This window comes from Poecile atricapillus, chromosome 20 (assembly GCF_030490865.1).
Source record: "Poecile atricapillus isolate bPoeAtr1 chromosome 20, bPoeAtr1.hap1, whole genome shotgun sequence".
NCBI lineage: Eukaryota > Metazoa > Chordata > Aves > Passeriformes > Paridae > Poecile > Poecile atricapillus.
Window position 1 is genome coordinate 6,363,449 of NC_081268.1, and position 11,148 is coordinate 6,374,596.

Here is an 11,148-nt window from a genome sequence, read left to right on the forward strand (position 1 = left end):
AGAAGCTGCCCATGGCAGGGGAGGTTGGGAGTAGATGATCTTGAAGGTCCATTCCAATCCCTTAACATTCTAAGACTCTATAAAAAGTGATACAAAATCCTGAAACAATCTTTATTTAATGTAATATTACTGGCATGTTAGTGTTATGGATATTCATCTTGAGAGGACTGATTCATGTAGCACAGCAAGGAGAAGTGGAGTCACTGAGCCCTTGGTGCCTCAGATCCTCATTTAACATGAAAATCTCTTCCTCCCTCTCAGGTTGAGGTGGATGCTGAAATTATCATCAACCTCCTTCAATCTCCTGCTTTTATCATAAAGAGTTTCTTCAACCTCCTGTTAATGCATACTCAATATAATTCTTTAAAAGAACATTGCCTGTTGGTACTGTGGAACGCAAGTTTCAGTACAGAACAGTTTAAATACAAGTCAGAGCAGCCACAGCCATTTTTACTGCAAACATTTGCTTTCTCCCTTCAATGTCAGATCATAAATGAATTTGGAATTAGTCCTCCATTCAGGAAAAAAACCAAACCTCTATCACCATCATTGTTATAACCAATAAAGGTACTCCCTCCGAACACACACTGGGCAAGCAGTTCCATTACAGACCAACTTCAGCTGCACCTGAAATATCACAAATCAGATTCCCTGAAACCTGCCTGTTCTTCCAGGGAAACAGAACTTGATCAGGATGGTAATTAAGGATACTGAAGCCTTGGGCTGTGCAGAGGATCACTCACATTTGAACCTGCATTCTCTTGCTATGACACATTGTTTCTGAAGCTAGAAAGGGACTTTGACAAGGGGCAGTGGCTTCCCACTGACAGAGAGCAGGGTTACATGGGATGCTACAAAAAAATTCTTCCCTGTGAGGATGGGGAGGCACTGGCACAGCTTGCCCAGAAAACCTGTGGCTGCCCCATCCCTAGAAGTGTTCAACGTCAGGTTGGACCTTGGAGCAACCTGGTCTAATGGAAGGTGTCCCTGCCCATGGCAGGGGTTGGAACAAGATGGTTCTTAGGGTCCCTTCCAATCCAAACCATTCTATTATTCTACCCAGCACAGCTCAGAAGACTTAGCTGCAGGTACAGCTCCTAATCTGACTGCCACATCAGCAAATCCGTTGTTACTCTTGCATGACAGAAACATCTAGAGATCCCCTGGCCATGCAGATGGCTCTTAATCCTCTTCCTAAAACAAGAACAAACTGATCTTCAGGGATATTCCAGAGAGATCTCATGCAAGACAAGCCTTTCCAATAACTGCTCTACATTTGTGATTTCAGTGTAGGCCAAGTTTTTTGGGTGTAAAGGGTAATGTAAGGACTCAGATCTCACAAAGGGGACAGAATAAAGCCAGCTTTTATCCTTGCAGACCGTACAGAATCAAGTCCTGAGAGAACCATTTACATAGAAGAGTGAAAGCAGACGCCCTGCTGAGCGCAGCCTTGCTGCTGTCAGAGGAAGAGTGCCTTCTCCAGCACTGCAGATTCCTCCAGTTCCCTTAGCACTAGGTTTACAAGATCTATTGCAGGAAATATTGTAATTTAAAAACCAGTATCCAGTGTCTCAGTCAGGAAAACACTTCAGGTGACATGGATGAGTAGCCGAAGACAGCCTGAGGCAAAAGCTGGTTAGGCCTACCACGTCTGACACAGCTGTAACACCAGCCAAGAGCATCTTGCTTTTACAGTAACGTGCTCCGAGGATGTCTCTTGTCTCAAAGAAGCCCTTTTGCTGCAGTCTTCAGTTCAGAGCATCTCCTTTCCAGCAGCATCCTAGATCCCTTTCTTTTACCTGTCCCCATCCTTCTACAAACACCTAGCTGGACCCTTCTCTCACAGCAACTTGATATTCTGAACGGGGTGGTCTCTGTGCCCATATCAGTCCATTAGGTGTGACCAGTCAACTCTAAAAATAAAAGCCATTTCTTCTGAAGTTTTCACCATGCAAGTACTTCAGGGAGGCAGCTGCAGCTGGTATCAGATTGCAACTCCAGTTTTTTGAATGACTTCTTCCATGCGCTGGTACCAAGGTTGAATATTGGTGTGAGCCATCATGTCATCAAAGGCTTCTAGCCCTTCCATGACCCGGAGTACCCCGTACACTGCCTGTGCAGAGCAGAGAGGACAGAACACTGAAAAAGCAGTGGAGAACAGCTTAGGGTACAACAAATGTCTCAATAATCAAGCTAGTACAGCTCTTCCCCTGTCCTGCCATCCGATCCGTCCTTCTGATTAGCAAGGAAGAGTGAATGGCAGAAAGGTAATTAAGAATATGCATGTTTTTCCATGAGGAAACAGTAAGGAAAGATCAAAATCTACATGCAGTTATGGGACAGTTATGGGGAAGTCTCCACCATATGGGAACTGTATTACTGCACAAAGGACATGTATCTCATCTAGCTCAACTTCTCTTCCTGTAGCTGTATTAACCATTTCACTCAGATGAGCAGCAGGATAATTTGCAATCCACCTGACAATAACCACAGGGATGAAGCCCTTACCAGGTCAGCCAGGTTTGGCTGTTTCCCGCCCATGAACAGTCGATTTTTGCCAACAGCTTTTACCCACTCATTAACTGCTTCATACAAATCTTCTCGGACATCATCTCGAAGCTGATGTCTGGATAAAGAAAATAATCAGTTTGAAGACACAAGCTTGTTTCTTCCTTTAACATTCTATCACCTCTCACCTTATGGGCTGGTTTTGGTTTGCAAGTAAGGCCAGTATTTCAGAGGGAAGGGGCAGTCAGTAATTAAATAGTGGATGAGTAGAGGGGTTCAGTACCTCCAGTAAAGATGTACAGTTGTTACTCATACAGGATTAAATGGTTCAGTTTAAAACTCTGAGGTTCTGCCCTTTGACAGCTGGGGTTCACAGCTAAGGAGGAACTATTTATCCTCTTGTGTACTTAGTGCTTAGTGATACCAACCTTTTCTTCAGCCTCTTGCTAACGAAGAACATGGCAACAGCCCCCACGTATTTGGCAAAGAGACCTTCCAAGGTGCCAAACTTCCCCTCACGGACAATGTAATCAAAAGATGCCAAGGCTTCTTTGGGGGTGCGGTAAACATTGGGGGAGATGAGGTGAACAAGCCAATCATCTGCCCATTTTCTCCACTTCATTTCTTCCCTGCGAGCAGTCAAAAGGAAGTTTTCAGTGAATGAGGTACACACAGAAGGGCTACAGGAGGCAGGATCACAGTTGCCTTAGCCAGAGATCCTTCCAAGGTCAAACACTCCTACCCAGGTACACTGGTGACATCCCTAAAATGCACTGAACATCATTATCTTTAGTCTCAAACTGAATTTAAGACTAAGAGCATTAGGTTCTCCACCCAATAGGAGAAATAAAGCAGGAAGGGAAACTCTCCCTCAACAGATTCCTCTGTGGCACAAAGGAAAGGCCAAGAAGGAAACTGTAGGCAGCTGAAGGCCTGTGTGACAATGGTGGTGGTAACTAGGCTGATAAACAGCTTTGCTTAGAATTATCCAACAAACACAGCAAACCAACTAATGAGGCTTGAAACACTAACAGGGGTGTGACAAGATTTGTCAGCCCCAGTGGGATTTTACATCAGCCCTGAGTACACATAAAGGGGGCTGTGACCCTACTTGGAGAGCCCAGAAACTGAAGAGCACTTACACTCTCACTTCTTTGACAGGATAGACTCTCTTTGTCTCCTTCTCATCCAGCATAAGCCAGTATTTATTCTCATACTCAAGCACCTCCTTGCCTTGCTCAGTCACCGTTTTAATAGGTGGATAAAAGGACACAATTTCTTCTAAGCTATTCCTCCTGTGAAAAGAAATACAGTTAGCACTGATCTGGCTGCTATAAAGGAGCAAGAGCAAAGGACAGATTGAAAGATTCACACTATAAAATGTATTATTCTAAAAGTAAGTGCACAATGTTCCAGATTCTATTTGGAAAAAAAAGAGACTGGAACAGCTACTTGCAAAAAAATATTATTGCACATACCTTTGTATGTGACAGAAATTTCTGCAGGCATAAAACTTCCTACCATTCTCAAGTAGATCTAAAGGACAGGCCATAGGCACAACAATGCCCCTTCATTCTACATGTTATAACTGGCTAATTGTAAGCTCAGTTCCAAGACTAACACTAGTTCATGTTTAAGTAGGTTTTGTGCAAACAGAATCTCACAGATGAGAAAGTACTTCTGAAAGGTACAAGCTTTGCTTTACATCACACACATCACAACATATATAAGCACCACCCATATTATCACAGCCAGGCTCAGAGCTTCAGAGCCTGAGGTCAACAAGAGACTTGCACATTCAGAGTCTTCTAAATCTCTGCTTAACCTGGGCCCTCCAAATTCAACTCTTCTCTCATCACCCTGTTTTCTTACCTGGAAATAAGATAGGTCTTTATTGCACTGATTATCACCGAGGAGTCGTTCAATTGCTGAAAAACAGGATCAAAACAACCTTTTAAAAGAAGCTGGTTAAATTGAAAAGGAAATTCTTCAGAGCCTTTTTCCCTGTGTGCTGAGGCTTCAGGTCATGGAGACTTACCAGCGGGCTCCCAGCGTTGGCTAGCAGGATGGGAACCTTTCTGTAGGAAGAGAATTTGATCTCTTTCCTCATGATTGGGTTCACTTCCACAATTTCATAGGGCAGTCCATGATAATCAAGAAAAGCTCGGACTTTGCTGCAGAAAGGACATGTTTTATACTGGTAGAGAGTGAGCTGCAGGCTCCCTGCAGGCAGCTGGGAAAGAAAGAGAACAGAAGATTTGTGTTCTGCTAAAAACATAAACACTGCCTTCCTTCCATCCTTATTTCTGTCATGAAGTCATAGTCATCGACATTCAGTGTCAACATCTTATCATGAGCATATCTTGGCTATTAGATGCTTTCTTTAAATGGCATCAAATATTTAAATATTCATCATTCATTGGGACCAATAACCTGCTTCTTTAAACATCTATTTAATGTGCTGAAAACTCCTACTCACAGCTAGGGAAAAAAATAGGTTAAATCCAGACATTTTACTCCTTTATAGTTTCTATTCTGTAAAACAGAATTCCATAGAAAAACACCACCATTTGCAGGAGTATTCAAACACAAAGCCTTTACAGGCCAATCCCTCCCCCACAACAGCCTCTGTTGAGGCCACAAGGTGGGGAGAGCAGAGTTTGCATTTGTGTCTGCCCAAGTTCACATTCCTGGGATTAACCAACGTGGGTACAACTGGGACAATGCAGGGAGAGCCCAGGGCCACCGCGACATCAATTACGGGATGTTTCGCAAAGCTGCTACACCTCAAGCAGCCTGACAGGCCGTGCTAATCATTCCTCACACATTAAAGAAAAAACGCAGCCACCCCGCTTTGTTTCTTATTTACAATTTACTGGGTTACACAACCCTGCGCGGGTGCTGCCAAAAAGCAACAACAGATCAGGCTCCAAACCCCCAGGAAGCCCTCACTGACAGCCTTTCCTTACAGCTCCTCAAGGAATGCTCTACCAGGGGCCTCCCAGACCGTTTTAAGCTCTTCCCTCGCTCAAACCGGGGCAGAAGGAGCCTCTCGGTCCGCGGGGAACCGCTGTCCCGGGGGCTCGCTGCCGCCGCAGCGGGGTCCCCGCAGGCCTCGGGGAGGGCACGGCGGGTATGGGGGGAGCCGCCCCCGGCGTTACCTCAGCGGCTGAGTGCTCCCGCAGGCGCTGCCGCGCCGCCAGGCACAGCCCGGCGCTGCCGCCCAGCGCGAATGCAGCGCCCAGCACCAGCCGGCCGCCGCCGCTGCTGCCTCCCCGTCCCGCCGCAGCGCCGAAGGCTCGTCCCGGGGCCCGCAGCCGCCAGGCCGGCGGCAAGAGCAGCGATCCGACCCGCCAGGCTCGGCCGGCACCCGCCATCTTCGGCTGAGGGCGGGCGGAGAGCGGCCGCTCCGCCCCGGGCACGGCGGCACCGCCCCGGCACGGCCCCGGCTCGGCGTTCGGGCATGGCAGCGCCGCTCCCCGCTGAGGGCAGACCCCCGCACGGGACACACAACAAGGGGCGGACCCGCTGACCTGTCATTATCAAATCTGAGAACACACCAGGGTCTAAAGTGGGAATAAAATAATCAGTTGAAAGGGTGAGGGAGCTGAGCCCGTTCAGTCTCGAGAAAAGGCAGCGGAGAGGGGACTTCATCGATGTCTGTCAGTGCCTGCAGAGAGGGGGCGGAGAATGCACCAGGCCGCGGTGCCCAGCCGTAGAACAAGGGGAACGGGAAGGAACTGACGCACAGAAAGTTTCACCTGAACATGAGGAAAAGCTTCTTCCCTGTGCAGTGACCGAGCCCTGAACAGGTTGCCCAGAGAAGGTGTGGAGTCTTCCTCACCTGGGGATATTCCAGAACTGTCTGGACACAATCCTGTGCTGTGTGCACTGGGGTGACCCTGCAGTGCAGTTATTACCCACAGAAGGGAGAGGTGGCTGCAATGTTAAAAGAAGACGTGATCTTTTCTTTAGTCTTTGTCCCAAATACCCACTTAATAATGGAGTCCTTGATCTCAGGAGCACTGCTTGAATCAATGCTCTAATTGTGGGTTATTTTCATCGCAGTGACTTCTCTCCCGGGGATGAAAACACCACAGCGATGAGATCTCCTCAAGGTGACTGAGGTGCGGCTGATACTAGGCCAAAGACAGGGAAGGGCGAAGTGAATCGTGCTTGTTGCTTTAGGGAAGAGGAGTGTGAAGGTGACCTGAGGCTGGTTCAAGCCGCTTAGTGGACGAAGCAGAGCTGGTGACAAGGCTGGAGCTGGGAGCTCAGCAGCAAAGCCCCCGCTGAGACGGAATGGCACGCACGGACAGGATGCAGATTTATCCATACGGAGCATCACTTATGGTGGGAAAGAAGCGCTCAGTGCTGATGGCGGCCCCTAACCGGGGGAGACTGGGAGGACCTGAGGACACTTGGGGAGGACAAGGACACAGCCTAGCGCTGGGCACGCGTTTGGGAAAAATCCCCGAGGAACGGGGAAAGTGGCGCTGACCCCAGGGGCCGCCCCTGCCTAGTGCTGCTCGTCGCGCCCGCCCGCGCGCCTCCGCTCCGCGGCCTCCGCGCTAACCACAAATTTCACCGCAGCGCCGGCCTGCGTGACGCGCACGGCACTCTGCTCTCCCATTGGCTGGAGGCCCCGCGCGCACAGGGGCGCGCAGTGCGGGCGGCGCCGAGGCGCGGGCGGGAGCGGCGGGATGTCGGGGCCCAACGGAGACCCGCACGTGCTGGGCGGCGGCACCGGGCACGAGGGCGACGACGACGGCGACGACACCTTCGAGGAGGAAGGTGCGTGGGGGTAAAACGGGGCTGCCATCTTGGAGGGGATCCCGTGGCGCAGGATGGCCTGGCCTGGTCCCCTGCTCTGCGGGTGGCAGAGCACAGGTGTGCCCAGGTGTGCGCAGGTGTGCCCAGATGTGCCCAGATGTTCTGCCGGGAGCGGTGCCCAACGCCAGCGAGGCACCCGCTATAAGGCAGCGGGGCCGAGGGGCTGCAGGGTTTGATTCCCACCCAGCCATGAGGCACCGACGTGTTGCCCTGGGGTGGATTTTTTTCTTGTGAGAAAATGATTTTGTGCCTTTGCTGGTGTATGGGCTGCGGATGTCAGGAAAGAGGATGTTCAGGTTTCGAAATCACAGGGCAGATCACATGGGCGGATCTGGGAGAAGTAGTCATGCATGGAAAAAGGGAATTTAATGCAGGTAGCTTGGCAAATTCCACTTTGGGGCATTTCTGCAGTGCCTGGGTATGAAGTTTCTGATACTGCCCTGTCTGGTTAGAACCAGCCCATGGAAAAAGTGAGATGACAGGAGAGCAGTTATGCGGATGTAGAGGTCACTCTTAAAACTAGAATTCTTTCAGCATAAGCACTTCGCTACCCTTCTGTTGAAAGTGGTGGAGTTGGGTTCTACTGTTTCCCAAAACATTCTGTTTCCTAGATGTGACCCACACAGGTGATTTTAGGAGTTGTGTCTGGGATCTAGCTGCAGTGACAGGACAATCATTTCTGCCCTGAAACACCCCAAGTGCACTCACTGCTTTGCATCATCACAGTGATTTGCATTTCCTATTTTTTGAAGAGCTAAAAGACATGTTGGATGTGATGGAAAAAGTCACTAAATTGGATTTACATCCTAATTGGGTTGTTCAGCTTGTAATTAATTTGCTTTATGCGCAGTAGCTGGTCATAAAGGGCTGCAGCTATTTCCTTGTCTAGTGGAGCTGTGGATCTCTTCCTTCATCTCAAGTAGGAAACTTGATTTTTGTCAGCTATTCTTGTAAGAATATAGAGGAGTTAATGCAATTGCCATACTCCTGTTCAGTGTTTCCAATAGAGATGTAGTTGTTTCCACAGAAATCCACCATGCAACTAACAGAAAACAATAAAATAAAAGGTTTTTACAGCTTATTTTTAAATGGTAAATTTAATTTTAAATGGTTAATTTTCTTTTCACTTCCCAAAGCTGCACAAATTATATAACCTTCATTTGGGTTTTAGGCACTGAGAATAAGCTTCTGCTGTAATTGCAGACTTCTTGCAAAGATGATGAATGGTCCTTGCCAGAAGTAGTTATCATGTCTGCTTGAGATCTGCTCACCATTTCATTGGAATATGGTGCATCAGATTGAAAAACTGTAACTCACAGATCTTGAAAAATGCTGATAGTTTTAAAAATGCTGATAACTGCCACCTTTTTGGAAAGCATGTGTTTGTGGGATTGATTTTTAAATGTAAGAACATCATCAGTGCTCTTGCTCATAATGCCACCTCTGTGTATACCTGCAAGGCCAAACTTTTATTAATGAGCTCAAATGCAACATTACACAATTCTCCAAAGAATTAAAGGCTGCAGCACTCTGAACGGCTCCAAAGTGGCTATAAGAAAAGGAGGATAATTATTTTTTTATAATGAAACTTCTTAGCTATTAATAATGCAGATGACGTCAATGTTTAAATATTCACAGTTCTTTTAAAGCTGCCTGGACCTTGTGTGCTGGGGCACCAGGACACCTTGGCAAAGAGGCAGAGCTGGTCTGGGGGATTTAAGCACAGCCTGACCCTCCTAGGGTGCCCAGAACACATCCTCATCCTCCTTCCTCTCTCCATGTCCTTCAGCACAGCCCAGCATTCCAGGCACTGAGTATCCCCCTGGGCTCAGAGGAGCTGGCTGGAGAAAAGCCAGCCCCTGCCCGCGAGGTGTGAGCTTGTCCCACCCACACAGGGATCCTTCCCTGTTCTGCAGCCCATGATCCTCACAAACATTAGCCCACAGGTCACACACAGCTCCACCTCTGCCTCCCTGCACTCAGCTGTGCAGTTTCAGAAAGGAACATGGGACTAGCTCCATCTGGGATCCCCTGCAGCCTTCCAGGTGTCCTGAGTAAACTCAGCAGTTTATCTTGTCTGTTTTTTAAGTTTGGGTTTTTGTTATTCTTCAGGATTGTGTGGGTGTTGCTTGGAGCAATCCAAAAACAGGTGTTGCAGGAGCACAGCACTCTTCAGCTGAGTAGCAGTGCTAACACACACCACTGTGAAATGCTGTTGTGCTGAAACAAACCACTGCACTTGAAACAATGCTGTGGGTAAGAAACTGTACCTAGAGAACCAACTGCCAGGATCATCTGGAGTGAATCTAGGTTTAATCTGAAGTACCCAAAGCCTTAATAGAGCATGAAAATCCTGTGTCTGAACTAGGTGCCAAACACTTACCTTCCTGTGGAAATAGTGGTGCCACTACCAGCACCTTTGGGTTCATCCCCTCCTCCTGCCACAGCCATGACGGCTGCACTGTTACAGCAGCCTGACTCCAACCAGGCCTGAGTGCAGCACATCCCAGCTTGGAAGCCTTATCCAAATAATTCACAGAAAATAAACACTGCAGCATGCTGACAAAATGCCTGTACTATCAGGAAACATGATTCCAAAGGAAGCTAAAAAGGCTGCCTTGTCTTTGGGATTTATCTGGTAATGTTGCAGTCAGCACTCAGTCTGTGGTTGGCTGTTTGTGTGTGAGATCTGAGGCTCTCAGATGTGTTCACAAAGGGTTTGGACTGCCCAGGTACCTTGCCTTAGATCTTGTTACCAGTGTTACAGCTTCCCATTGGCCTAATTTGATCAGGGAACGGAGCACATGCAGGATTCAGTTGCACTTCACCCACCCAGGGGTAAATAAGGCACAGCCAAAATGCTGTGGGCATGTTTTGCCAGAGTTCTCGTGGCCTCCTTTGACTGCAGCGACAATTTATTTACATTGTTCAGTCTCTCATCTCCCTTGCTTTTAGAATATGCAGCAATAAACTCTATGCTGGACCAGATCAACTCCTGCTTGGATCACCTGGAGGAGAAGAATGATCACCTACACGGCTGCTTGAAGGAACTGCTGGAGTGCAGCCGCCAGACCCGTCTGGAGTTCCAGCAGCAGAGCAAGCAGCTGAACGCTGGAGCTGATGTGCAGGGATCCCAGCCTCCTGCCTAGAGTCTGACCATACACCCTCAACTGCTGTTGCTAAGGGGACAGTTACTGGTCACCAATTTAATGTAAAACTTGGAATAGCAGAGGTGCCTCGTGTCTGTTACTTGTTCCCTTCTGTGTTTGTATCCTGCCATTCATGTTCTGTTTTCATTTAGCTGTGAGACGGGTGCAGAAGCACAAGGGTGGGTATAGAAGAGCTGGTTCTTTCTGCTCCCCAACATAAGCCTGGCACTCACACTTGGTTAAAGCTGGCTGTAGGAAACCTGAGGCCATGCAGGTATAGTTTGCAGGCAGGCCCTCTTGACAAAGTGGACAAATTATTTCTGCTCTCTTTTCCTTAAATCCAAGCAAGGAGTATTATGGCTCAACCCCCTTTCCCTCAGAAAGCACAGTTGGCAGGGGCTGTCCCGACTTCAGGCTTGTCCCTAAGTCTAACTGATGACAGCCCTGGAGAGGGAGGGCCTAGGCCAGCTGCTGCCTTGAAGCCACAGCTTCTCCCTTAGTCACATTAACTGTGATGTACAAATATTGGCACGTGGTTCCAGATCACTGGACACTTCCACTCCATTCCAAGCAGATAAGACAAGCTACTGGTGCGATCTTTCTGACCACTGTAACTGGGAGCTGCACCACTCCTTCAGCTGCCATTAAGGACAGAGGT

The 11,148-nt window shown here is 48.3% G+C and overlaps 2 protein-coding genes across 2 annotated transcripts; one reads left to right on the forward strand and one right to left on the reverse strand.

The window, feature by feature from the left end:
* Positions 1-1,348: 1,348 nt before the first annotated feature.
* PTGES2 (prostaglandin E synthase 2) lies at positions 1,349-5,915 on the reverse strand. The gene is made up of 7 exons (XM_058853823.1): positions 5,670-5,915; positions 4,547-4,741; positions 4,381-4,436; positions 3,651-3,803; positions 2,937-3,137; positions 2,509-2,626; positions 1,349-2,113 (listed from the first exon to the last, which is right to left on the reverse strand). Exons 1-7 carry the CDS (start codon positions 5,883-5,885, stop codon positions 1,985-1,987), a joined length of 1,068 nt encoding a protein of 355 aa, XP_058709806.1. The 5' UTR covers positions 5,886-5,915; the 3' UTR covers positions 1,349-1,984.
* A 1,228-nt stretch (positions 5,916-7,143) lies between these two features.
* On the forward strand, positions 7,144-10,570 carry BBLN (bublin coiled coil protein). Its single transcript, XM_058853696.1, has 2 exons — positions 7,144-7,302; positions 10,297-10,570. The coding sequence occupies exons 1-2, from the start codon at positions 7,212-7,214 to the stop codon at positions 10,488-10,490; spliced, it is 285 nt and encodes a 94-aa protein (XP_058709679.1). The 5' UTR covers positions 7,144-7,211; the 3' UTR covers positions 10,491-10,570.
* Positions 10,571-11,148: the final 578 nt, after the last annotated feature.

What these genes read in the sequence shown, in the direction of transcription:
- PTGES2 (XM_058853823.1), bottom strand. Translation starts at nt 5,885, where the DNA reads ATGGCGGGTGCCGGCCGAGCCTGGCGGGTCGGATCGCTGCTCTTGCCG. An exon ending in AGCAAGAGGCTGAAGAAAAG is followed by an intron (nt 2,627 to 2,936) that starts GTTGGTATCACT and finishes TTCTTTATCCAG; the next exon opens with ACATCAGCTTCGAGATGATG. An exon ending in AGCCAAACCTGGCTGACCTG is followed by an intron (nt 2,114 to 2,508) that starts GTAAGGGCTTCA and finishes TGCTCTGCACAG; the next exon opens with GCAGTGTACGGGGTACTCCG.
- BBLN (XM_058853696.1), top strand. Translation starts at nt 7,212, where the DNA reads ATGTCGGGGCCCAACGGAGACCCGCACGTGCTGGGCGGCGGCACCGGG. An exon ending in CGACACCTTCGAGGAGGAAG is followed by an intron (nt 7,303 to 10,296) that starts GTGCGTGGGGGT and finishes CCTTGCTTTTAG; the next exon opens with AATATGCAGCAATAAACTCT.